The sequence below is a fragment of the Oncorhynchus nerka genome, linkage group LG26 (genome assembly GCF_034236695.1).
Source record: "Oncorhynchus nerka isolate Pitt River linkage group LG26, Oner_Uvic_2.0, whole genome shotgun sequence".
Classification (NCBI taxonomy): domain Eukaryota; kingdom Metazoa; phylum Chordata; class Actinopteri; order Salmoniformes; family Salmonidae; genus Oncorhynchus; species Oncorhynchus nerka.
The window spans coordinates 3,973,097-4,000,235 of NC_088421.1; the positions used below are offsets into that span (position 1 = coordinate 3,973,097).

General features: G+C 43.7%; 1 protein-coding gene and 1 pseudogene across 1 annotated transcript; both read right to left on the reverse strand.

The window, feature by feature from the left end:
* Positions 1 to 267: 267 nt before the first annotated feature.
* Positions 268 to 4,514, reverse strand: LOC135564634 (ferritin, middle subunit-like; annotated as a pseudogene).
* Positions 4,515 to 17,479: 12,965 nt separating this feature from the next.
* On the reverse strand, positions 17,480 to 21,605 carry LOC115110051 (ferritin, middle subunit-like). Its single transcript, XM_029635383.2, has 4 exons — positions 21,261 to 21,605; positions 20,808 to 20,954; positions 18,084 to 18,209; positions 17,480 to 17,862 (listed from the first exon to the last, which is right to left on the reverse strand). The coding sequence occupies exons 1-4, from the start codon at positions 21,366 to 21,368 to the stop codon at positions 17,707 to 17,709; spliced, it is 537 nt and encodes a 178-aa protein (XP_029491243.2). The 5' UTR covers positions 21,369 to 21,605; the 3' UTR covers positions 17,480 to 17,706.
* Between the last annotated feature and the right edge of the window lie 5,534 nt (positions 21,606 to 27,139).

Genomic DNA, 27,139 nt, shown 5'->3' on the forward strand with positions numbered 1-27,139 from the left:
TACATTGACTGTAGTTACCCATTTCACTTTTATGGGTAGAGTTGACAGTTGGGCCCTTAATTGACATGGTATATGTCACATTTCTTGTAATAGTGCCCTGTGGTGAGAGGTAACATCCTTTATAAAACCTCATGTTGAACTTATCCTATTGTTATGACCCTCAGCCACTAGTTGGTCTACAATTGTCAGTATTTATCACTGGTATGAAGATGCTCAGTAAGACCGAGCAAAGAACCTGAATAGACTGAAACATCATTACTACAGGTCAACACTTAGAAAACAAACTTTAGTGATCTTTTTTATTGTTTTACAAGATGCCTTCACTCCAAAATATAGTAGTGTTGTCAACAAAAACATCTCAATGTCACAGCAGTGTTGCACTGCACCAGTTTAACACTATCCCCTCCCTATAAATGTAAAGCCAGGAGGATCTATCAGAGAAGCCAGGAGTCCTGGTCTGAGGCTGGAGGCTGTAGCCTGGGGATGGAAGTGGTTTAGCTCTGGCCTCCCAGGGTGTGCTTGTCAAACAGGTACTCTGCCATCTTGTTGTTGACAGCATCCATCTTGGTGAGGTTGGTGATGTGGTCACCCAGCTTCTTAATGGCCTCCACCTGCTCAGTCAGGTAATGGGTCTCCAGAAAGTCACACAGCTAAAGAGGGAAAGCACAGGTCAGACAAGATAATGACTACAGACTATTGTAGATACAGTAACACACGAGCCTGGTGGTAATGGCATATAATGAGGTGTTTGCAGCTGTATAACTCCTGCATGAGCTGCATTGTGTGTGTGTATAGTGGCATTCATGAGTATGTGGACTATAGTGTGTGTGAAGAGGCAGGTCACAATCATGTGTCATTAGTTAGCAGAGCGACAACAACCTGATCATCTCCTGGGACAGTACCTGTATTCTATGTGATGATATTACTTACATGGGGGTCAACCTTGTCAGAGGCAATCTTGTGCAGGTCCAGCAGGGCCTGGTTCACATTCTTCTCCAGCTGCAGAGCACACTGCATGGCCTCCAGCCCATTGCCCCACTCATCACGTTCTGGCTTCTACACAGGACAGTGAACACAGAAGGGTTAGGGACTACTAGCAGATGTTTCTATACATAATTCAAAGTCAGTTCAATCAGTATATCTGACAAACTGGAACCAATGCAGAAAGATCAAGATTTAGTCATTTTAACAGTCACTATGAACAACCCCATAAGCTGGAGTTTTTGTGACTCCTCTTTGGCTGGAAACATTGTGTTCCTTTGAGACTAGGTACAGACCTAACAATCGTTAGGTGTGCTTTCGCTGTAAAGCATTTTTTGAAATCGGACACTGGTGGTATTAATTTGTTTCTTTAAAATGGTGTAAAACACTTGTATGTTTGAGGAATTTTAATTATGAGATCGGTTTTGAATTTGGCGCCCTGCACAATCACTGGCTGTTGTCATATCGATCCCGTTAACGGGATCTAAGCCATAAGTTAATTTATCATTGAATCATAGCCTACTTCGTTAAATCACCAATTTGGCAAACGCACCAATGTGTACCTAACCATAAACGGCGCCTTAAAATCAATACACAGAAGTATGCTTTTAAACATGCATATTTAGTTAAAATAAATGCATGTCAGTAGGCAATATTAAACTAGGGAAATTGTGTCACTTCTCTTGCGTTGATTGCACGCAGAGTCAGGGTACATGCTACAGTTTGGGCCATCTGACTCGTTATGTCATAATTATGTAATTAGTTAGCAACATTGAAGGTTGTGCAATGTAACAGGAATATTTAGACTTACCCGTTAGGTAAAATATGGAACGGTTCCGTATTTAACTGAAAGAATAAACGTTTTGTTTTCGAAATGTTCGTATCTGGATTTGACCATATTAATGACCTAAGGCTCATTTCTGTGTTACGATGTTAAAATGAAGTCTATGATTTGACATTTGATAGAGCAGTCTGACCGAGCGGTGGTAGGCAGCAGCTGGCTCGTAAGCATTGATTCAAACAGCATTTTTGTGCGTTTGCCAGCAGCTCATCGCTGTGCTTAAAGCATTGAGCGGCTTGTGACTTCAAGCCTAGCAACTCTCGAGATTAGGCTGGTGTAACCGATGTCAAATGGCTAGCTAGTTAGCAGGGTGCGTGCTAATAGCGTTTCAATCGGTGACACTCGCTTTGAGACCTTGAAGTAGTTGTTCCCCTTGCCCTCTGCAAGGGCCGCCGCGGCTTTGGTGGAGAGATGGGTAACGATGCTTCGAGGGTGGCTGTTTTCGATGTGCTCCTGGTTCGAGCGAGAGAGGGACGGAAGCTTTACCGTTACACTGGCAATACTAAAGTGCCTATAAAAACATCCAATAGTCAAAGGTATATGAAATACAAATGGTAGAAAGAAAGTCATAATAACTACAACCTAAAACTTCTTACCTGGGAATATTGAAGACTCAAGTGAAAAGGAACCACCAACTTTCATATGTTCTCATGTTCTGAGCAAGGAACTTAAATATTAGCTTTTTTACATGGCACATATTGCACTTTTACATTCACCAAAACTTTTTTTTGCATTATTTCAACCAAATTAAACATGTTTCATTATTTATTTAAGGCTAAAGTGATTGTATTGATGTATTACATTAAGTTAAAATTAAAGTGTTCATTCAGTATTGTTGTAAGTGTCATTACAAATAGGCCGATTAATCGGTATCGGCGTTGAAAAATGATAGTCAGTCGACCTCTACGCCAATCAGATAAAAACAAGTGGCTCCCACAGGCAATTGAGTGGAAAAACATTGCCTGGAACAGCGAGTTAAGTTCACTGCACAGTCCCCAGACCTCAAACCAATAGAGAATCTTTGGGACGAGATGGAACGGGCTGTTCACAGCAAGACTATATCGCCGTAATATCTGCAGCAAATGCCTGATTTCAGCGTGTCAGCATGGACCAACATCCCTGTGGAACGTTTCAGACACCTTGTAGAATGTCCCAAAAAAATGCAGGCCGTTCTGGAGGCAAACAGGGGTCTGAGTAGAAGAGTTTAACCACTTATTTTGCACTCACTAGTCTACAACCCCCCCCACCCCACACATTGACACCAGTCACATATCCTGATTGCCAAGTCACTTTTAACCCTTACCTACTGTATTATATCTCAACTACCTCGTACCCCTGCACATGGTCTCAGTACTTGTATAAAGCCTTGTTATTCTTTGTTACCATTCAGCAAATATTTATCTTTAACTCTGCATTGTTGGGAATGAGCTAGTAAGTACACGTCACCGCAAAGTCTACACCTGTTGTAGTCAGTGCACGTGACCAATGACCAATTCAGTGGTTATGAAGGAATGGAGGCAGTGTGTTCAGGCCTAAGCAGTCAGGACATTATCTCCTCTGGTCACCTTGCTCTAATACCAGGGCAGCCACACAGGGCCTGCCTTACAATGAACTCAGTATTAACATGAATGACTACTAATCCAAAACAACTTCTCACAGTATTAGAAAAAAAGGCTCAAGATTGACTATAAAGGGTTCTTTAGACTTCTTGCCATAGATTACAGATCAGCAACTTGGTTCCAGGTAGAACCTTTCTAACTGAGACAAGAACCATTTCAACCAGAGAACCCTCTACGAAGATGTTAACGTTCTTTTTGTTGCGCAGTATACAAGGTATGTGTTTTTCGACGCCCAGGCGCTCACCTTGATGTCCTGGAGTAAAATGCGTGTCCACCTCTCTTGATCTGGAAGGAGAGTTGCTTGTCGGCGTGCTCCCGCTCCTCGTCGCTGTTCTCCTTGAAGAAATGCGCGAAACCAGGCAGAGCCACATCGTCACGGGAGAAATAGAAAGCCTGGGTGGATAAACAAGTGTGTTTAGAAACACATGTCAAATATAACTCATTATATTATCGAGGGATCTAAGCATGATTGACACAGCAATATGATCCGGAAAATCATTAGCCTACTTGGTAACCTGCCAATTAACCTGTCAATGAGATACGCTCTGTCCAAGGATATATTTATGAGCTTTATTTCAATGATACGTCTACCTCAAAGCTGGTGCCTAGGCGTACAGAACAAATATTTAGGCTCAGGCATAATAATACTAGGTAAAGCAACAAACTGTTCCTCTTGGTAGCCAATTACAGTCCCCTTACCATTGAAGTGTAAGTATAAGAGGCAAACATCTCCATGTTGATCATCCGGTTGATTGCAATTTCGCAATCGTGGTGATAGTTCTGGCGGACCTGAGACTCCATTTTCATGTAATATCAAAATTAACGGTACAAATATAGAGATTCTTAGATTATTTTACTAAAACAGTTCACGTAATTATTACGTTATCAATCCGGAATGTTATATTGCGCGGGAGGCGGGCAGAAGAGTTCCGTTCAATCACTGTTGAAGCAAGAAGTTCTTCATGCGTCTTCCCAGAGTTGTGAACTGGAAGGAGCCTTGTTCGCTCTATTTATTGTTCCAAGCGGAGCGCGTCAGTGAATTCGACCTTCTTTGATGAGATTTAACTGCAGGTTGGCATCCAATACATGTTGCATTACCGCCACCTACTAGACTGGAGTATAACTCTTATACTTTGCTTTTTTATTTTTTTTAATCAACAACCACACCAACAAAAAATACAACAAATACCCTACCATCTAACACTACACTCACAAAAATATATATAATAAATACCATACTCCCCAATTTACATCTATTTAGTCGTACTTCAGGCCAACAGCATGAAAGGATGGGACACCACCACTTAACACACGCTGTAACTCAAAATTAATCAAATCAAATTTTATTACTCACATGCGCCAAATACAACAGTAGACCTTTCAGTGAAATGCTTACTTACGAGCTCCTAACCGACAGTGCAGTTAAAAGAAATACAGATACGAGATACAACTCTTCTGATGGCAAGTCTCGCACACCCAAATACCTCTTTGCAGCTGCCACCACAACCTCTACTTCCTGCAACTTTACATTACATCCCTGCAGTACAGTTGATAACCATTACTATAAATGCCCAAAATGTCCAATCTTACTGAAACATATATCACTTGTTGGTTTTATCCCTCTGTACTGGTACAGATCTACTACTAACACCCCTCCTCTTTGGATCTCTCCCCCTTGACCCATCTTCCTCTACTTCTTAACTGCCTCAGCATATGACATCTTCTGCACTGGAAACCTCAACCATGACCAACCATCTTTATGCAGTGACATACTCCTCTCCTGTCAACTTTAAAATGGTTGTGTGGTTAAGAAACAAGTGGGTGGGAGTAAATAAGCAGTCTTCAGTACGCACGATTGGCTATCCTACAGGAAACGCTTAATACGTTTGTTAATTGAAAACTTGCTGCCCCCCGAAAGAACTGAAAATATTCTATATTTTCTTCTCCCTCATCACATCAATCGTTTTGGAAATATGCGTATTTCCAAGTTGTTACATGGTAGGGTAGCCCAGTTCATACCGGTTCAGGCAAGAAAATATGTTTTGTGTTTTTCCGGTGAACCAAGGACAGTAAAGTCTGAACCCATCACAGAGTAGTCAATACAGGGTTCAACGCTGTAAAGGTTATCACTCAGGAATCTGATTCCTGCATTCCGAGTTCAAATCTCGGTACGACCTACCATGTGAATTACTCTGCCTCGTGGAACTAGAATATAGCTGTCCAAAGATTGTTGTCTGTTGGACGTATTTGCAACACGTGAAGGAATGACAGTCCACATTTGCAAATTAAAATGCATAATTTTGTTTCTGGACAATTCCAAATTGGATTTTGCATATGATTCTATGGTGTGATTGTTAGCACGCTGGTCTTTGAATCCAGTGATCCGAGTTCAAATATCGGTAGAACCTTCCTTGATTTTGTGCTGAATTATTCGCATGGCCCACCAATCATCTCATATCCAACTGTTCAGTCGGTGAACAAATGACAGGAAAATCTGAACACTTTAGAAAATGGTCTGTGTAGGGTTCTATGGTGTAATGGTTAACACTCAGGTGTAACGGCGTTCTTCGTTTGTCGAAAGAGAGTCGGACCGAAATGCAGCGTGGTGGTTACTCATGTCTTTAATGAATGAATCGCGATTCATGAAATAACTATACAAATACAAAACAACAAACGGACCGTGACACCTAATACAGCCTGTTTTTTTATATTTTTTTATAAAAAATAATTTATTATCTTCAATACCATTCATTCTTTACAACTCATAATTTACATACATACTCAAATAATGGTATTTTAATTAATCTAATTAAACTAAACATAAACCCCAAACAAAACCTCAGGGGAGCATCTTCCCTCCCCGTCACCCTACAAAATACCTTTCCCTATCTCCCCGTCTCTAATCTATCCTCTTACAAATCTAAATGACACCCAGCCCTAAACCCCCCTTCCACCTCTCCCGAGCAGCATGCTGCCCCCACTTCCTCTCCTCCCTCTTCATTCTCCCCCTCAAATCTCCTTCCACCCTCCTCACTATCCCTTCCACCCCCCAATCTCTCCCTGTCTTCACCATGTTCTGCCTTGCTTCCCACAGCCCCCGTTTAAAGAGACTCATTAGAAGCCAGAGCAGAAACCTGTCCCTATCCGTCCCTCTCGCTCTCCCTACACCCCTCTCTAACCTGGCCCACGTCAATACAAAATCCCCCTTTACCAAACCTAACAACACCCGTGCCCTAGCCCATACTACTCCGGCAAAGGCACAGTCCCAAAAGACATGGCGCACAGTCTCCTCCCTGCCACAAGAGGATCTTGGACAGGTGGGGGATTGCACCAAACTATACCGGTACAAGATGGAACGTACCGGCAAACACTTATGAAGGCTCAACCAATTCAGGTCCTTGAGCCTGTTGTCCAGACCCCGCGCCTGCACTCCCTCCCAGACCACTTCCGAGATGCCCACTACAGGCGCCGGACTCCCGCCTTTCTGACCTCCTCGTACAGGTGCCTGTGATCTAAACCTACTCGGGCAACTTCAACCTCAGGGTGCGCACGCAGCCACTTGGCCGCATGACCAAAGTGCCACGGCAGCTGTTCCGCCCGAGGACCCGTGTTAGACCACACCATTATGCTTCTCGCCTGATACGAGAAAAACACCCGCAGGAGGTAACCGGACGGGTGTATCACTGGCTGAGCAAGCTCCGTTAACAAGAAAGAAACAAAAATTGTGTCCAGCTTGAGGGGGAAATGTGGTACCCCCCTACCTCCCTCCCCGATGGGACAGATCATGCGTGCCCTGGCGACCCACTCGCACCTGCCACTCCACATAAACTGAAACACAAGCCTCACTAGAGGCCTCCTCAGACAAACCTGCAATGGGTAGATGTATGCCAAATACAAAAGAGACGGCAACACATCCACATTTAGGACCAGGACTTTGCCCATAAAAGACAAATACCTAGCCTTCCACATTGCTAGCTTCCTCTGTACCACTGCGATACGCATGTTCCAGTTTAGTGTCGCTGAGCCAGAGGTCTCAAAACAGACCCCGAGAATCCTCAGGGCCCCCTCACAGAGAGATAACCCCCCAGGCACATCCGTTCTACCGCGCCATCTTCCGAAAAACTTGACGGAAGACTTTACATGGTTCAGAACTGCTCCCGACGCTCGGGTGAAATCCCCAAATATGGCAAGGGACCTTGTCAGGCACGAGTCCTTGCACAACAGCAAGGAAGTGTCGTCAGCGTACTGCATCATCTTAACACGCAGCCCACCACTTCCAGGGATCAGCAAACCTTCCACCCCTGTGTCTGCCCTAATGGCAGCCCCCAGAGGCTCCATGTACAGAACGAAGAGGAGAGCCGAGAGTGGGCACCCCTGCCTGACCCCAGACGAGAGGTCAAAAACGTCACCCAAGTGACTATTTACACTAACTCGGCACCCAGCTCCGACATATAATGTACAAATCCATCCTATAAACTTCTCCCCAAATCCTAATCGACCTAACACTCTGAATAAAAGGATCTATTCACGCGATCGAAGGCTTTCGCCTGATCTAGCGCTGCTACCATTAAAGGCAGTCCTCTATCTTCAACCCAAGCGATGGAGTCCCTGATTAACTGTAGGTTCCATCTAATAGAGCGACCCTCCACCCCGCACGTCTGATCCTCATGAACGACGTAGGGAAGGGCTGTGCGCAACCGGTCTGCTAGAACCTTTGCAAGTAGCTTGTAATCTACACACAGCATGGTCAACGGCCGCCAGTTGCCAAGGTCTGTTACTTCCCCCTTCTTATATAAAAGTGACAGCACACCAACAGCCATTGATCCCCCCGGGACCCCCGTCTCAAGGATGGCCTTCAAGACTTCGAGGACCACTGGTCCAAGTATACCCCAAAACTTGAGATAAAACTCAGCCGGCAGCCCATCCATCCCAGGCACCTTCCCTTTTCCCATCCTCCTAAGAGCGCTCTCAACCTCTTCTAGTGAGATCTGGGCCTCCATCACTTCTCTAATGTCCTCCGGCAACCGCCTGGACAAGTGTTCTAAAAACACATTTCCCTGCTCTACATCTATTTCCCTTTCCTTAAATAAACCTTGGAAATGATCAGTTGTCACCCTGACCATATCCTCTGGTTCTCTAACTATACTACCATTTTCTTCCCTAACACCATGCATTACCTTCCTACTCTGTCTGGCCCTAACCAACTTAAAGAACATAGCAGAACAAGTCTCATTATGTTCTAGAAAGCTACTATGTGCACGCTCCAGGAAAGCTCGAGCCTTCCGCTCCTGCAATTCCCTGAGCTGCGCCTTTAGGGTTGCAGATCTCTCCCAATCAAACGACCCGCCGAGGTTGCCTGCCTCGTATTCGAGTTCAATTAACATTTGGATACGATCCACCTCCCTCCTCTCCTCCCTTTTCTTCCTCTTGCAATACCCTATTATAAAAGCCCTAATCCTCACCTTAACTAATTCCCACCACTCTAACACCCCCTCGCACATGGACCGGAGACCCTCAAGCCTCCAAAAGAAACCATAAAACCCGTCAACAAAAGCCTGCTCCTCCAGCACATCCCGATCTAGCTTCCAGTACCCCCTACCAAAGAGGCATACTGGCGACCCCACCTGCAGGAGCACCCCGTCGTGATCCGAAAAGAAAACAGGCAACAGCCGCCCAGACAACTTACCCAAAGACCTGGGTACAAAAATATAGTCGAGCCTCCGCTCAACCCCCCTGGAGTTGCGCCATGTAGGACCGTCCATTTTCGGAGTAGTGTGCAGACCACCATCTACCAGACCATGGCAAGCCATTAGCCTGGCAATGGCGCCTGCACTGCTATCCCCCACCTCTTCCTAAATCTGTATTAAAATCCCCCCCTATCACTAATTTCCTATTTGTGACACACAGGGGCGTCAGACAGTCCACCATCTCCCTCCTGTCTGCCACCACCTGTGGTCCATACACCACCACTAATCTAAATTTACAATCCCTTATCGTGACATCCACCCCTATAACCCTCCCCTGCATTACCACAAAAGAATCCTCCACTTTTACCTCCCTGTGCCCACACAAAATCCCTACCCCCGATGAGTACACCCCCCCAACACCCCAAACCGACTCCCCCTTGTCCCACTCCCTCTTAAACCTATTAACATCCCCTCCATCCCTCAGGTGAACCTCCTGTAAAAAAACAAAAATCAAACCCCACACCCTCCAAATAACTAAAAACTGCCCTCCTCTTAACACAATCCCTTAAACCCCTTACATTTAAACTAACAAAAGTCAAATTAGACCCCATGAAAGAATCAAATAAAAACATGTAATACACTCAAATTCTAAACCCAGACAGAAAAAAACTAAAACAGGAGACTCACCCGATGCTCCCCTGCTCCATATCTACCGGTGATAACACCATCCGTACTCCCGACATTCCCCCCTCTTCCTCCATCTCACCAACCCAGGATGCAGGATTAGTGTTTGGCTCCGGGGTGCCCTGCACCCTGGGTCTACCCCCACAATTCTCCCCCTCCCCAGTGCTGCAGCTGGATTGGAAAAAATTCGGGGAGGCTGAGTCCCCAAACAAAAAACTCCCCACCTCCTCCTGTACCCAGTCCTGAGTCTTGTTAGGTGTGTCCCCACCCAACAGAAATTGAGAGCCTGGGGAAACCAGCAGCAACCCAGAGGTTTCTCCCACCCCCATCACTCTCTTGGCCATCCCCTCCCTCTCACTGTCGGCCAATCGCTCCCTCCTCTTCATTCTCTTCTTTGGTGATGACGGCAGTGGAGAGATACCACCCCCCGCCAGCTCCTCCACCATACCCCTCATCTCTTCCACCAGGGCACATTCCTCCCTGTCCACTTGCTCTTCCACCGTCTCCTTCTCCACCACTCCTCCCTCGCTTTCTTCTCTCTCATGCTCCTCCACTCGGTTGCCTTCTTCCGCCGCTTTTCCTGGTTCTCCTACTCCCGTGCCTTCCGTTTCCTTCTCTCTTCCATCCGCCGCTTCTTGCTCCTCCTCCTTCCTTGTGGCCTTCCCTTCTGGACCTGTACTCTGATCATGAGGCGTGCTTCCTTCCCCTCCTCTTCTTCCCCCATCCCCCGCCCCTGCTCCCCCCCAGCCGCAGACGCATATGACCTCTGACGGGCCGGGCACCCCCGCCACAGGTGTGCTGACGAGCCACACCCATGGCACGTCTTAGGCTTGTCACAATCCCTCGCCTCGTGATCCTCAGATGCACAAAATCTGCATTTTCTTGTACTGCATGAGGCGAATATGTGACCGTAGGCCATACAGCGTCTGCAAAATGGGGGCTGACGTGCATAAAACAACATCCCCCTGTCAGCCCCTAGGGAGAACATAGCAGGAGGATGGAGGTAGCCACCATGTCCCTTTGGGTCCTCTCTGAGGAGGGCCTGGAAACCTCTCCTCCCATTCCAAAACCCAAGGGAGTCTTTGAGGTGCCTTGCTGAGGAGACGTTATCCATGTATCTCCCCAGAAAAGCCCTCACCTCTTCGTCCTTAACGTAAGGGTTGTAAATGTTGACAGTTACAACCCTAAAGTTATTATTCGCCAGGCTTGTTATTTCGTAGTGGCACATCGGCCTCTCACCTCCCACTGCTCTTGCCCTTCTCAGGATATCATCGTGTTTTTCCTCTGTATATAGTGCCACGTCGTATGCTCCCTCCAACGAGTTGCCTTGGAAACAAAACACGTCCTTCACCGTCAGCTTTAGAATCCCCATCAATATTATCCTTCCAAAAGATTCCCGTCCTAAAGGCTCCAACTCCTTTTCCTTCCAAGCAAACCTAATCGTGTTGGCCAGCCCAATCCCAGGGACCGACCGTGTTGATGTATTTAGCACCATCTCCGCAAGGAGAATGGCGCTCGTTCTCTTCTCTTCCAAAACAAGTGAAAAGAAAAAACCAAGTGACTGAGCCTATCTGGTGAAACTACACAGAGACAGGAACAATCACCCACGAAATACACAGTGAAACCCAGGCTACCTAAATACGGTTCCCCATCAGAGAAAACAAGAATCACCTGACTCTGATTGAGAACCGCCTCAGGCAGCCAAGCCTATACTAGACACACCCCTAATCAACCACAATCCCAATGCCTACAAAAACCCCAATATGACAATACAATAAACCCATGTCACACCCTGGCCTGAACAAAATATTTTAAAAAAACACAAAATACTAAGACCAAGGCAAGACATCAGGACTCTGAATCCTGCAATCTGAGTTCAAATCTCAGTCGGACCTATCATCTTCATGCAGTGACAAAATCCTCTCCTGTTAACTTTAAAATTGTCATGTGGTTTAGAAACAATTGGTTGGGAGTTGATAAACAGTCTTCAGCACACATGATTGGCTAACCTACAGGAAATGCTTTAGTACCTTGGTAAATTGCAAACTTGCTACCCCCCAAAGACCTGAAAATATTGACGACTTCTTTCTTCCTCATCACATCAATCGTGTTGGAAATATGCTGATTTTCAAGTTGTAACATGATAGGTAGCCCAGTTCAAACCAGATAATATGTTTTGTGTTTTTCCGATGAATCAAGGACAGTCAAATCTGCACCCATCACAGAGTATTCAGTACAGGGTTCAACGCTGTAAAGGTTATCACTCAGGAATCTGATTCCTGCATTCCGAGTTCAAATCTCTGGACAATTCCAAATTGGATTTAACATATGATTCTATGGTGTGATTGTTAGCACGCTGCTCTTTGAATCCAGTGATCTGAGTTCAAATATCAGTAGAACCTTCCTTGATTTTGTGCTGAATTATTCACATGGCCTACCAATCATCTCATCTCCAACTGTTGAGCCGGGGGAACAAATGACAGGAAAATCTGAACACTTCAGAAAATACACTGTGTTGGGTTTGATGGTTCAGGACTCTGCATCCTGCATTCGGAGTTCAAATCTCGGTAGAACATACCATCTTCATGCAGTGACATACTCCTCTCCTGTCAACTTTAAAATAGTCGTGTGGTTAAGAAACAAGTTGGTAGTTGATAAACCAACCTAACCTTAGCCACAACAAATTGGATTTCATAACATATCATATGTTTTAAAATTCTTAACACATTGTACAAAATGCAGTTTGTAACATAACATAAGAAATGGATAATGGACTTCAACAAATGAATACATACCAATCAAAACATATCATGCTAATTGGAGTATCCCAGATTTACATTTACTATGTTACGTCTACCCCTGAGTCCAGGTTGTTCTAAGTGACCTTGTTTTAGCAGAAAGGTAAACAGAGCATTAAAATAGTATTTTACAAAGTATATTTTTTATTTTACATGCAAATCTTTTGTGCAAATCTTTTCTGTAATGTTCAACCCAGAGAACATGTGTTAAGTTGTCACAACCGGGTCCATCATGTGACCAGCCGCAAAAAGTTATAAACAGTAAGTAATACTGTAAATGGTTAACCATTCCATAACTCTCAGTGCTAGAGGCGTCACTACAAACCCTGGTTCGATTCCAGGCTGTATCACAACCGGCCGTGATTGTGAGTCCCACAGGGTGGCACACAATTGGCCTAGCGCCGTCCGGGTTAGGGTTTGGCCACGGTAGGCCGTGATTGTAAATAAGAATTTGCTCTTAACTGACTTGCGTAGTTAAATAAAGTTAAGTAGAAAAATTACAAATTCTTATTTTACAATGACGGCCTACCCCGGCCAAACTCTCCCCTAACCCGGAAGATCCCTATTCAATTGGCTCCCGAGTGGTGCGGTGGTCTAAGGCACTGCATCTCAGTGCAAGAGTTACCACTCTTGAACCAGTCCCTGTTTCAAATCCAGGCTGGATTATATCCCATAGGGGGGTGCACAATTGACCCATTGACCCAGTGTTGTCCAGGGTAGGCCGTCATTGTAAATAATAAGTTGTTCTTAACTGACTTGCCTAGTTAAATAAAGCTCAACAAATTATAATTATTTACAGTGCCTTGCGAAAGTATTCGGCCCCCTTGAACTTTGCGACCTTTTGCCACATTTCAGGCTTCAAACATAAAGATATAAAACTGTATTTTTTTGTGAAGAATCAACAACAAGTGGGACACAATCATGAAGTGGAACGACATTTATTGGATATTTCAAACTTTTTTAACATATCAAAAACTGAAAAATTGGGCGTGCAAAATTATTCAGCCCCATTACTTTCAGTGCAGCAAACTCTCTCCAGAAGTTCAGTGAGGATCTCTGAATGATCCAATGTTGACCTAAATGACTAATGATGATAAATACAATCCACCTGTGTGTAATCAAGTCTCCGTATAAATGCACCTGCACTGTGATAGTCTCAGAGGTCCGTAAAAAGCGCAGAAAGCATCATGAAGAACAAGGAACACACCAGGCAGGTCCGAGATACTGTTGTGAAGAAGTTTAAAGCCAGGTTTGGATACAAAAAGATTTCCCAAGCTTTAAACATCCCAAGGAGCACTGTGCAAGCGATAATATTGAAATGGAAGGAGTATCAGACCACTGCAAATCTACCAAGACCTGGCCGTCCCTCTAAACTTTCAGCTCATACAAGGAGAAGACTGATCAGAGATGCAGCCAAGAGGCCCATGATCACTCTGGATGAACTGCAGAGATCTACAGCTGAGGTGGGAGACTCTGTCCATAGGACAACAATCAGTTGTATATTGCACAAATCTGGCCTTTATGGAAGAGTGGCAAGAAGAAAGCCATTTCTTAAAGATATCCATAAAAAGTGTCGTTTAAAGTTTGCCACAGGCCACCTGGGAGACACACCAAACATGTGGAAGAAGGTGCTCTGGTCAGATGAAACCAAAATTGAACTTTTTGGCAACAATGCAAAACGTTATGTTTGGCGTAAAAGCAACACAGCTCATCACCCTGAACACACCATCCCCACTGTCAAACATGGTGGTGGCAGCATCATGGTTTGGGCCTGCTTTTCTTCAGCAGGGACAGGGAAGATGGTTAAAATTGATGGGAAGATGGATGGAGCCAAATACAGGACCATTCTGGAAGAAAACCTGATGGAGTCTGCAAAAGACCTGAGACTGGTACGGAGATTTGTCTTCCAACAAGACAATGATCCAAAACATAAAGCAAAATCTACAATGGAATGGTTCAAAAATAAACATATACAGGTGTTAGAATGGCCAAGTCAAAGTCCAGACCTGAATCCAATCGAGAATCTGTGGAAAGACCTGAAAACTGCTGTTCACAAATGCTCTCCATCCAACCTCACTGAGCTCGAGCTGTTTTGCAAGGAGGAATGGGAAAAAATGTCAGTCTCTCGATGTGCAAAACTGATAGAGACATACCCCAAGCGACTTACAGCTTTAATCGCAGCAAAAGGTGGCGCTACAAAGTATTAACTTAAGGGGGCTGAATAATTTTGCACGCCCAATTTTTCAGTTTTTGATTTGTTAAAAAAGTTTGAAATATCCAATAAATGTCGTTCCACTTCATGATTGTGTCCCAATTGTTGTTGATTCTTCACAAAAAAATACAGTTTTATATATTTATGTTTGAAGCCTGAAATGTGGCAAAAGGTCGCAAAGTTCAAGGGGGCCGAATACTTTCGCAAGGCACTGTAACTCAGAAACATAAAAAATAATGTTTGAAACACTTTTTTGCAACTTTTGATGTTATTGATCATAATCTGCTGCTGGAAATATAATGGCTTTACATCCCCTGCTATATTGTCGATCTAGAGTTACCTGTCTAACAGAACACAGAGGGTGTTCTTTAATGGAATCCTCTCCAACATAATCTAGGTAGAGTCAGGCATTCTCCAGAGCAGTTTTCTAGGCCCCTTATTGTTTCTATCTTTACTAATGACTTGCCACTGGCGCTGAGTGAAGCCTGTGTGTCTATGTATGCTGAGGACTCAACACTATACATATCAGCTACCACAGCAGGTGTAATCACTGCAAACCTTAAGAGCTGCAGTCCGTTTCAGAATGGGTGGCAAGAAATAAGTTAGTCCTAAATACATGAATTTCAAAAACTAAAGGCATTGTATTTGGGACCTAAAATTAAAACACTAAACCTCAACTAAATCTTGTAATGAATAATGTGGAAATGTAACAAGTTGAGTCTAAACTTATTGGAGTTACCCTAGATTGTAAACTGTCATGGTCAAAACATATTGATACAACAATAACTAAGATGGGGAGAGGTCTGTCCATAATAAAGCACTGCTCTGCCTTCTTAACAACGATCAACGAGGTAGGTCCTACAGGCCCTAGTATTGTCACACCTGGACTACTGTCCAGTCGTTTGGTCAGGTGCCACAAAGAGGGACTTAGGAAAATTACAATTGGCCAAGAACTGGGCAGCACGACTCACCCTTAAATGTACACAGAGAGCTAACATTATACATGTCAATCTCTCATGGCTCAAAGTAGAGATTTACTTCATCACTACTTGTATTTGTGAGAATTATTGACATATTGAATGCACCGAGCTGTCAGTTTAAACTACTAGCACACAACTCAGACACCAATGCATACCCCACAAGACATGTCTCCAGGTCTCATCACAGTCCCCAAGTCCAGAACAGACTATGGGAGGTGCACAGTACTACAGAGAGACATGACATGGCTACTATTCCACATCAAGTCATGCAAACAGTAAATTAGATTTAAAAATAGTTAGATACAACTTGATGGACAGCGGGGAGTGTGAAGAGACACATATGCACTATAGACACGCACATTTATTTTGTGTTGTCGATATGTGGTAGAGTAGTGGCCTGAGGGCAAACACGTGTGGCGACATCTGGTTTGTAATGTATAGAACTGCCTTTATTTCGCTGGACCCCAGGAAGAGTAGCTGCTGCCTTGACAGCAGGTAATTGGGATCCATAACACAAATGTTTGTAAATGTCAAGGAACATGTCGTTTAGTCAGGTGCCTTCTAGTGGCCTTTTGGGTACTTCAGATTCTCACAAATCTCAGGCCCTCCATGTAGCTTTCACATATAAAATGTACTTTTAGATAAACATTACCCTAAATATAAACCATCAACTTAGTGAAAACCATTACCTTTAAAAAAATGTACTCAATTATTTTACCATGTCAGTATTTCATGGTTGTAAATGTTGGTGGCAGTTGTGTAAAGAAAAATGGATGAGTGGCAGAATGATTGAAAATGGCATTGTTGATCAAACACATTTAATTAGGCTATTTTCCCCTTCAACCACCTGGTCTATCCACTAGAAACCCATGTACTATATGGCCACATGAAAAATATAAATATTTTCAGTTAAAGTATAAATTACCAAAGTTAGACTGCCTGTTAATTACAGAAGACTTCAGTCATTTTGGTAAATTACCAGTAGCTTTGCAACCATATGACAGCTCCAATAAGCCCTTTATGGTGAACGAGAGGCATTAGGATTTCTATTGTGATTATTCAGTTAGTTTGCTGGTAGGAGAACTATTAGCAACTGAAACAAGTCAAGATTTATTTTATGTCAGTAAGAGCTGAACTTCCCATCACTAGAGAAATGTGTATTTTACCTTTAACTAGGGAAGTCAGTTAAGAACAAATTCTTGTTTTCAATGACGGCCTAGGAACAGTGGGTTAACTACCTTGTTCAGGGGCAGAAGACCAATTTGTAGCTTGTCAGCTCAGGGATTCGATCTTCCAACCTTTCAGTTACTAGTCCAACACTCTAACCACTAGGCTACGCTGCAGCCCCACGCGGCATACAGATTTCCCTCGAGGCTGTCTAATAACCTTTTGAGATGCAGAGTTAAGGTCTACATTGACTGTAGTTACCCATTTCACTTTTATGGGTAGAGTTGACAGTTGGGCCCTTAATTGACATGGTATATGTCACATTTCTTGTAATAGTGCCCTGTGGTGAGAGGTAACATCCTTTATAAAACCTCATGTTGAACTTATCCTATTGTTATGACCCTCAGCCACTAGTTGGTCTACAATTGTCAGTATTTATCACTGGTATGAAGATGCTCAGTAAGACCGAGCAAAGAACCTGAATAGACTGAAACATCATTACTACAGGTCAACACTTAGAAAACAAACTTTAGTGATCTTTTTTATTGTTTTACAAGATGCCTTCACTCCAAAATATAGTAGTGTTGTCAACAAAAACATCTCAATGTCACAGCAGTGTTGCACTGCACCAGTTTAACACTATCCCCTCCCTATAAATGTAAAGCCAGTAGGATCTATCAGAGAAGCCAGGAGTCCAGGTCTGAGGCTGGAGGCCGTAGCCTGGGGATGGAAGTGGTTTAGCTCTGGCCTCCCAGGGTGTGCTTGTCAAACAGGTACTCTGCCATCTTGTTGTTGACAGCATCCATCTTGGTGAGGTTTGTGATGTAGTCTCCCAGCTTCTTAATGGCCTCCACCTGCTCATTCAGGTAATGGGTCTCCAGGAAGTGACACAGCTAAAGAGGGAAAACAGTTCAGAAAAGAGAATGACTACAGACTATTGTAGATACAGTAACACACGAGAGCCTGGTGGTAATGGCATAAGTGCAGATAATGAGGTGTTTACAGCTGACTAACTCCTGCACGAGCTGCATCGTGTGTAATTAGTTAGCAGAGGTACAACAACCTGATCATCTCCTGGGACAGTACCTGTATTCTATGTGATGATATTACTTACATGGGGGTCAACCTTGTCAGAGGCAATCTTGTGCAGGTCCAGCAGGGCCTGGTTCACATTCTTCTCCAGCTGCAGAGCACACTGCATGGCCTCCAGCCCATTGCCCCACTCATCACGTTCTGGCTTCTACACAGGACAGTGAACACAGAAGGGTTAGGGACTACTAGCAGATGTTTCTATACATAATTCAAAGTCAGTTCAATCAATATATCTGACAAACTGGAACCAATGCAGAAAGATCAAGATTTAGTCATTTTAACAGTCACTATGAACAACCCCATAAGCTGGAGTTTTTGTGACTCCTCTTTGGCTGGAAACATTGTGTTCCTTTGAGACTAGGTACAGACCTAACAATCGTTAGGTGTGCTTTCGCTGTAAAGCATTTTTTGAAATCGGACACTGGTGGTATTAATTTGTTTCTTTAAAATGGTGTAAAACACTTGTATGTTTGAGGAATTTTAATTATGAGATCGGTTTTGAATTTGGCGCCCTGCACAATCACTGGCTGTTGTCATATCGATCCCGTTAACGGGATCTAAGCCATAAGTTAATTTATCATTGAATCATTGCCAAATTGGTGATTTAACGAAGTAGGCTAACGCACCAATGTGTACCTAACCATAAACGGCGCCTTAAAATCAATACACAGAAGTATGCTTTTAAACATGCATATTTAGTTAAAATAAATGCATGTCAGCAGGCAATATTAAACTAGGGAAATTGTGTCACTTCTCTTGCGTTGATTGCACGCAGAGTCAGGGTACATGCTACAGTTTGGGCCATCTGACTAGTTATGTCATAATTATGTAATTAGTTAGCAACATTGAAGGTTGTGCAATGTAACAGGAATATTTAGACTTACCCGTTAGGTAAAATACGGAACGGTTCCGTATTTAACTGAAAGAATAAACATTTTGTTTTCGAAATGTTCGTATCTGGATTTGACCATATTAATGACCTAAGGCTCATTTCTGTGTTACCATGTTAAAATGAAGTCTATGATTTGACATTTGATAGAGCAGTCTGACCGAGCGGTGGTAGGTAGCAGCTGGCTCGTAAGCATTGATTCAAACAGCATTTTTGTGCGTTTGCCAGCAGCTCGTCGCTGTGCTTAAAGCATTGTGCGGCTTGTGACTTCAAGCCTAGCAACTCCCGAGATAGCTAGTTAGCAGGGTGCGTGCTAATAGCGTTTCAATCGGTGACACTCGCTTTGAGACCTTGAAGTAGTTGTTCCCCTTGCCCTCTGCAAGGCCGCCGCGGCTTTGGTGGAGAGATGGGTAACGATGCTTCGAGGGTGGCTGTTTTCGATGTGCTCCTGGTTCGAGCGAGAGAGGGACGGAAGCTTTACCGTTACACTGGCAATACTAAAGTGCCTATAAAAACATCCAATAGTCAAAGGTATATGAAATACAAATGGTAGAAAGAAAGTCATAATAACTACAACCTAAAACTTCTTACCTGGGAATATTGAAGACTCAAGTGAAAAGGAACCACCAACTTTCATATGTTCTCATGTTCTGAGCAAGGAACTTAAATATTAGCTTTTTTACATGGCACATATTGCACTTTTACATTCACCAAAACTTTTTTTTGCATTATTTCAACCAAATTAAACATGTTTCATTATTTATTTAAGGCTAAAGTGATTGTATTGATGTATTACATTAAGTTCAAATTAAAGTGTTCATTCAGTATTGTTGTAAGTGTCATTACAAATAGGCCGATTAATCGGTATCGGCGTTGAAAAATGATAGTCAGTCGACCTCTACGCCAATCAGATAAAAACAAGTGGCTCCCACAGGCAATTGAGTGGAAAAACATTGCCTGGAACAGCGAGTTAAGTTCACTGCACAGTCCCCAGACCTCAAACCAATAGAGAATCTTTGGGACGAGATGGAACGGGCTGTTCACAGCAAGACTATATCGCCGTAATATCTGCAGCAAATGCCTGATTTCAGCGTGTCAGCATGGACCAACATCCCTGTGGAACGTTTCAGACACCTTGTAGAATGTCCCAAAAAAATGCAGGCCGTTCTGGAGGCAAACAGGGGTCTGAGTAGAAGAGTTTAACCACTTATTTTGCACTCACTAGTCTACAACCCCCCCACCCCACACATTGACACCAGTCACATATCCTGATTGCCAAGTCACTTTTAACCCTTACCTACTGTATTATATCTCAACTACCTCGTACCCCTGCACATGGTCTCAGTACTTGTATAAAGCCTTGTTATTCTTTGTTACCATTCAGCAAATATTTATCTTTAACTCTGCATTGTTGGGAATGAGCTAGTAAGTACACGTCACCGCAAAGTCTACACCTGTTGTAGTCAGTGCACGTGACCAATGACCAATTCAGTGGTTATGAAGGAATGGAGGCAGTGTGTTCAGGCCTAAGCAGTCAGGACATTATCTCCTCTGGTCACCTTGCTCTAATACCAGGGCAGCCACACAGGGCCTGCCTTACAATGAACTCAGTATTAACATGAATGACTACTAATCCAAAACAACTTCTCACAGTATTAGAAAAAAAGGCTCAAGATTGACTATAAAGGGTTCTTTAGACTTCTTGCCATAGATTACAGATCAGCAACTTGGTTCCAGGTAGAACCTTTCTAACTGAGACAAGAACCATTTCAACCAGAGAACCCTCTACGAAGATGTTAACGTTCTTTTTGTTGCGCAGTATACAAGGTATGTGTTTTTCGACGCCCAGGCGCTCACCTTGATGTCCTGGAGTAAAATGCGTCCACCTCTCTTGATCTGGAAGGAGAGTTGCTTGTCGGCGTGCTCCCGCTCCTCGTCGCTGTTCTCCTTGAAGAAATGCGCGAAACCAGGCAGAGCCACATCGTCACGGGAGAAATAGAAAGCCTGGGTGGATAAACAAGTGTGTTTAGAAACACATGTCAAATATAACTCATTATATTATCGAGGGATCTAAGCATGATTGACACAGCAATATGATCCGGAAAATCATTAGCCTACTTGGTAACCTGCCAATTAACCTGTCAATGAGATACGCTCTGTCCAAGGATATATTTATGAGCTTTATTTCAATGATACGTCTACCTCAAAGCTGGTGCCTAGGCGTACAGAACAAATATTTAGGCTCAGGCATAACAATACTAGGTAAAGCAACAAACTGCTCCTCTTGGTAGCCAATTACAGTCCCCTTACCATTGAAGTGTAAGTATAAGAGGCAAACATCTCCATGTTGATCATCCGGTTGATTGCAATTTCGCAATCGTGGTGATAGTTCTGGCGGACCTGAGACTCCATTTTCATTTAATATCAAAATTAACGGTACAAATATAGAGATTCTTAGATTATTTTACTAAAACAGTTCACGTAATTATTACGTTATCAATCCGGAATGTTATATTGCGCGGGAGGCGGGCAGAAGAGTTCCGTTCAATCACTGTTGAAGCAAGAAGTTCTTCATGCGTCTTCCCAGAGTTGTGAACTGGAAGGAGCCTTGTTCGCTCTATTTATTGTTCCAAGCGGAGCGCGTCAGTGAATTCGACCTTCTTTGATGAGATTTAACTGCAGGTTGGCATCCAATAAATGTTGCATTACCGCCACCTACTAGACTGGAGTATAACTCTCTTATACTTTGTTTTTATTTTTTTTTTATCAACAACCACACCAACAAAAATACAACAAATACCCTACCATCTAACACTCACAAAAATATATATAATAAAAACCATCCTCCCCAATTTACATCTATTTAGTCGTACTTCAGGCCAACAGCATGAAAGGATGGGACACCACCACTTAAAACACGCTGTAACTCAAAATGAATCAAATCAAATTTTATTACTCACATGCGCCAAATACAACAGTAGACCTTTCAGTGAAATGCTTACTTACGAGCTCCTAACCGACAGTGCAGTTAAAAGAAATACAGATACGAGATACAACTCTTCTGATGGCAAGTTTCGCACACCCAAATACCTCTTTGCAGCTGCCACCACAACCTCTACTTCCTGCAACTTTTACGTTCCATCCCTGCAGTACAGTTGATAACCATTACTATAAATGCCCAAAATGTCCAATCTTACTGAAACATATATCACTTGTTGGTTTATCCCTCTGTACTGGTACAGATCTACTACTCACACCCCTCCTCTTTGGATCTCTCCCCCTTGACCCATCTTCCTCTACTTCTTAACTGCCTCAGCATATGACATCTTCTGCACTGACGTTACTCTAACCCTGGAAACCTCAACCGTGACCAACCATCTTTATGCAGTGACATACTCCTCTCCTGTCAACTTTAAAATGGTTGTAAGGTTAAGAAACAAGTGGGTGGGAGTAGATAAGCAGTCTTCAGTACGCACGATTGGCTAGCCTACAGGAAACGCTTAATACGTTTGTTAATTGATAACTTGCTGCCCCGAAAGAACTGAAAATATTCAAGATAACTTTCTCCCTCATCACATCAATCGTGTTGGAAATATGCTGATTTTCAAGTTGTAACATGGTAGGGTAGCCCAGTTCAAGCCAGAAAATATGTTTTGTGTTTTTCCGATGAATCAAGGACAGTAAAATCTGCACCCATCACAGAGTATTCAGTACAGGGTTCAACGCTGTAAAGGTTATCACTCAGGAATCTGATTCCTGCATTCCGAGTTCAAATCTCTGGACAATTCCAAATTGGATTTAGCATATGATTCTATGGTGTGATTGTTAGCACGCTGCTCTTTGAATCCAGTGATCTGAGTTCAAATATCAGTAGAACCTTCCTTGATTTTGTGCTGAATTATTCACATGGCCTACCAATCATCTCATCTCCAACTGTTGAGCCAGGGGAACAAATGACAGGAAAATCTGAACACTTCAGAAAATACTCTGTGTTGGGTTTGATGGTTCAGGACTCTGAATCCTGCATTCGGAGTTCAAATCTCAGTAGGACATACCATCTTCATGCAGTGACATACTCCTCTCCTGTCAACTTTAAAATAGTTGTGTGGTTAAGAAACAAGTGGTTGGGAGTTGATAAACCAACCTAACGTTAGCCACAACAAATTGGATTTCATAACATATCATATGTTTTAAAATTCTTAACACATTGTACAAAACGCAGTTTGTAACATAACATAAGAAATGGATAATGGACTTCAACAAATGAATACATACCAATCAAAACATATCATGCTAATTGGAGTATCCCAGATTTACATTTACTATGTTACGTCTACCCCTGAGTCCAGGTTGTTCTAAGTGACCTTGTTTTAGCAGAAGGGTAAACAGAGCATTAAAACAGTATTTTACAAAGTATATTTTTTATTTTACATGCAAATCTTTTATGCAAATCTTTTCTGTAATGTTCAACCCAGAGAACATGTGTTAAGTTGTCACAACCGGGTCCATCATGTGACCAGCCGCAAAAAGTTATAAACAGTAAGTAATACTGTAAATAGTTAACCATTCCATAACTCTCAGTGCTAGAGGCGTCACTACAAACCCTGGTTCGATTCCAGGCTGTTTCACAACCGGCCGTGATTGTGAGTCCCACAGGGTGGCACACAATTGGCCTAGCGCCGTCCGGGTTAGGGTTTGGCCACGGTAGGCCGTGATTGTAAATAAGAATTTGCTCTTAACTGACTTGCGTAGTTAAATAAAGTTAAATAAAAAAATAACAAATTCTTATTTTACAATGATGGCCTACCCCGCCAAACTCTCCCCTAACCCGGAAGATCCCTATTCAATTGGCTCCCGAGTGGTGCAGTGGTCTAAGGCACTGCATCTCAGTGCAAGAGGTACCACTCTTGAACCAGTCCCTGTTTCAAATCCAGGCTGGATTATATCCCATGGGGGGGTGCACAATTGACCCATTGACCCAGTGTTGTCCAGGGTAGGCTGTCATTGTAAATAATAAGTTGTTCTTAACTGACTTGCCTAGTTAAATAAAGCTCAACAAAATATAATTATAATTATTTAACTCAGAAACATAAAAAATAATGTTTGAAACACTGTTTTGCAGCTTTTGATGTTATTGATCATAATCTGCTGCTGGAAATATAATGGCTTTACACCCCCTGCTATATTGTCGATCTAGAGTTACCTGTCTAACAGAACACAGAGGGTGTTCTTTAATGGAATCCTCTCCAACATAATCTGTTTTAGCTAGCTTTCCGAATTCAACACCTGTGATTACTGTATGCCTCGCTGTATGTCTCTCTCAAATGTCAATATGCCTTATATACTGTTGCTCAGGTTAGTTATCATTGTTTTAGTTCACAATGGAGCGCCTAGTCCCACTCCTCATACCCCTGATACCTCCTTTGTCCCACCTCCCACATATGCGGTGACCTCACCCATTACAACCAGCATGTCCAGAGATAAAACCTCTCTCATCATCACCCAGTGCCTGGGCTTACCTCCGCCGTACCCGCACCCCACACCGGCGCATTATGCCCTGAATATATTCTACCATGCCCAGAAACCTGCTCCTCTTATTCTCTGTCCCCAACGCTCTAGGCGACCAGTTTTGATAGCCTTTAGCCGCACCCTCATACTACTCCTTCTCTGTTCCGCGGGTGATGTGGAGGTAAACCCAGGCCCTGCATGTCCCCAGGCACCCTCATTTGTTGACTTCTGTGATCGAAAAAGCCTTGGTTTCATGCATGTCAACATCAGAAGCCTCCTCCCTAAGTTTGTTTTACTCACTGCTTTAGCACACTCTGCTAACCCTGATGTCCTTGCCGTGTCTGAATCCTGGCTCAGGAAGGCCACCAAAAATTCAGAGATTTCCATACCCAACTATAACATCTTCCGTCAAGATAGAACTGCCAAAGGGGGAGGTGTTGCAGTCTACTGCAGAGATAGCCTGCAAAGTAATGTCATACTTTCCAGGTCCATACCCAAACAGTTCAAACTACTAATTCTGAAAATTACTCTCTCCAGAAATAAGTCTCTCACTGTTGCCGCCTGCTACCGACCCCCCTCAGCTCCCAGCTGTGCCCTGGACACCATTTGTGAACTGATTGCCCCCCATCTAGCTTCAGAGTTTGTTCTGTTAGGTGACCTAAACTGGGATATGCTTAACACCCCGGCAGTCCTACAATCTAAGCTAGATGCCCTCAATCTCACACAAATCATCAAGGAACCCACCAGGTACAACCCGAACTCTGTAAGCAAGGGCACCCTCATAGACGTCATCCTGACCAACTGGCCCTCCAAATACACCTCCGCTGTCTTCAACCAGGATCTCAGCGACCACTGCCTCATTGCCTGTATCCGCTACGGTGCCGCAGTCAAACGACCACCCCTCATCACTGTCAAACGCTCCCTAAAACACTTCTGTGAGCAGGCCTTTCTAATCAACCTGGCCCGGGTATCCTGGAAGGACATTGACCTCATCCCGTCAGTTGAGGATGCCTGGTCATTCTTTAAGAGTAACTTCCTCACCATTTTAGATAAGCATGCTCCGTTCAAAAATGCAGAACTAAGAACAGATACAGCCCTTGGTTCACTCCAGACCTGACTACCCTTGACCAGCACAAAAACATCCTGTGGCGGACTGCAATAGCATCGAACAGTCCCCGCGATATGCAACTGTTCAGGGAAGTCAGGAACCAATACACGCAGTCAGTCAGGAAAGCTAAGGCCAGATTCTTCAGGCAGAAGTTTGCATCCTGTAGCTCCAACTCCAAAAAGTTCTGGGACACTGTGAAGTCCATGGAGAACAAGAGCACCTCCTCCCAGCTGCCCACTGCACTGAGGCTAGGAACACGGTCACCACCGACAAATCCATGATTATCGAAAACTTCAACAAGCATTTCTCAACGGCTGGCCATGCCTTCCGCCTGGCTACTCCTACCTCGGCCAACAGCTCCGGCCCCCCCGCAGCTCCTCGCCCAAGCCTCTCCAGGTTCTCCTTTACCCAAATCCAGATAGCAGATGTTCTGAAAGAGCTGCAAAACCTGGACCCGTATAAATCAGCTGGGCTTGACAATCTGGACCCTCTATTTCTGAAACTATCCGCCGCCACTGTCGCAACCCCTATTACCAGCCTGTTCAACCTCTCTTTCATATCGTCTGAGATCCCCAAGGATTGGAAAGCTGCCGCAGTCATCCCCCTCTTCAAAGGGGGAGACACCCTGGACCCAAACTGTTACAGATGTAAAGAATTGCTATTATGCAGGAGACCAACCTACTGCTAAATACATGGCTATTGCATTGTTATAACTGAGACAACACATAGCAACGTATTTTCACAGTAAAGCCTGTGGGGTCCCCTACAGGATAGCTCCCACATTAGACACATCATCTCCCTTTTAACCGAACACTGTGTGCCCGAAGAAGATTCTACGATGACGGACAGACAACTGAGCCAATGGCGGAAGACTACAGACTACAACCAGCTGAACCAATCCGGAGATCCGATCTTCCTAGAGTCAACCTACTTTCTGTGACGTATATAAGGGCTGTGCTGACTGTTTACGCTCTCTCTGCCTGCTGTTCCACACAAACTAAGGGAAGAGCCGTAATTACGCTGTACTAGATATTTTCACTCTGAATAAACTGTTACTTGTCATAAAATGTACCACTTAGTCTGAATCGATCCTTGACCGGCTCACCCATCTTCATATCCAATTTCTAACAGAAATGGTAGCAGAGGATGGTTAACTAACGGTCCAGTCGAAGTGAGCAGATTGGGTGTGATAGAGGGGGTGAGCTCGTGGAAAGGAAGATTCGAGAAGGACGGTGATGATTTGATTTTCGGGGGGTGGACAACAATTCTGCTCAACTCGGGAAACTGATCTAAAGGTGCACCATAAATAAGGTAAGCAAAACCTGTTAAATCAAACTTTGCATATTGTCGTATATTCTGCCTAAATTTTGATCAGTATTTCCGAGTAAGTATGAATTCTTGTGTAAATTTATAATTTGCTGACGAGTCGAAAGAACAGTGTAGTGAACATATCTAGTAACGACCCGGCGACGGCCGGTGTGATATGAATCACTGATGAGATATCAGTCACAGTCTGATAGCTTTCAATTGATGAGAGATCACTTAAAGGCCTAGATAGTTCCGATAGGGGTCG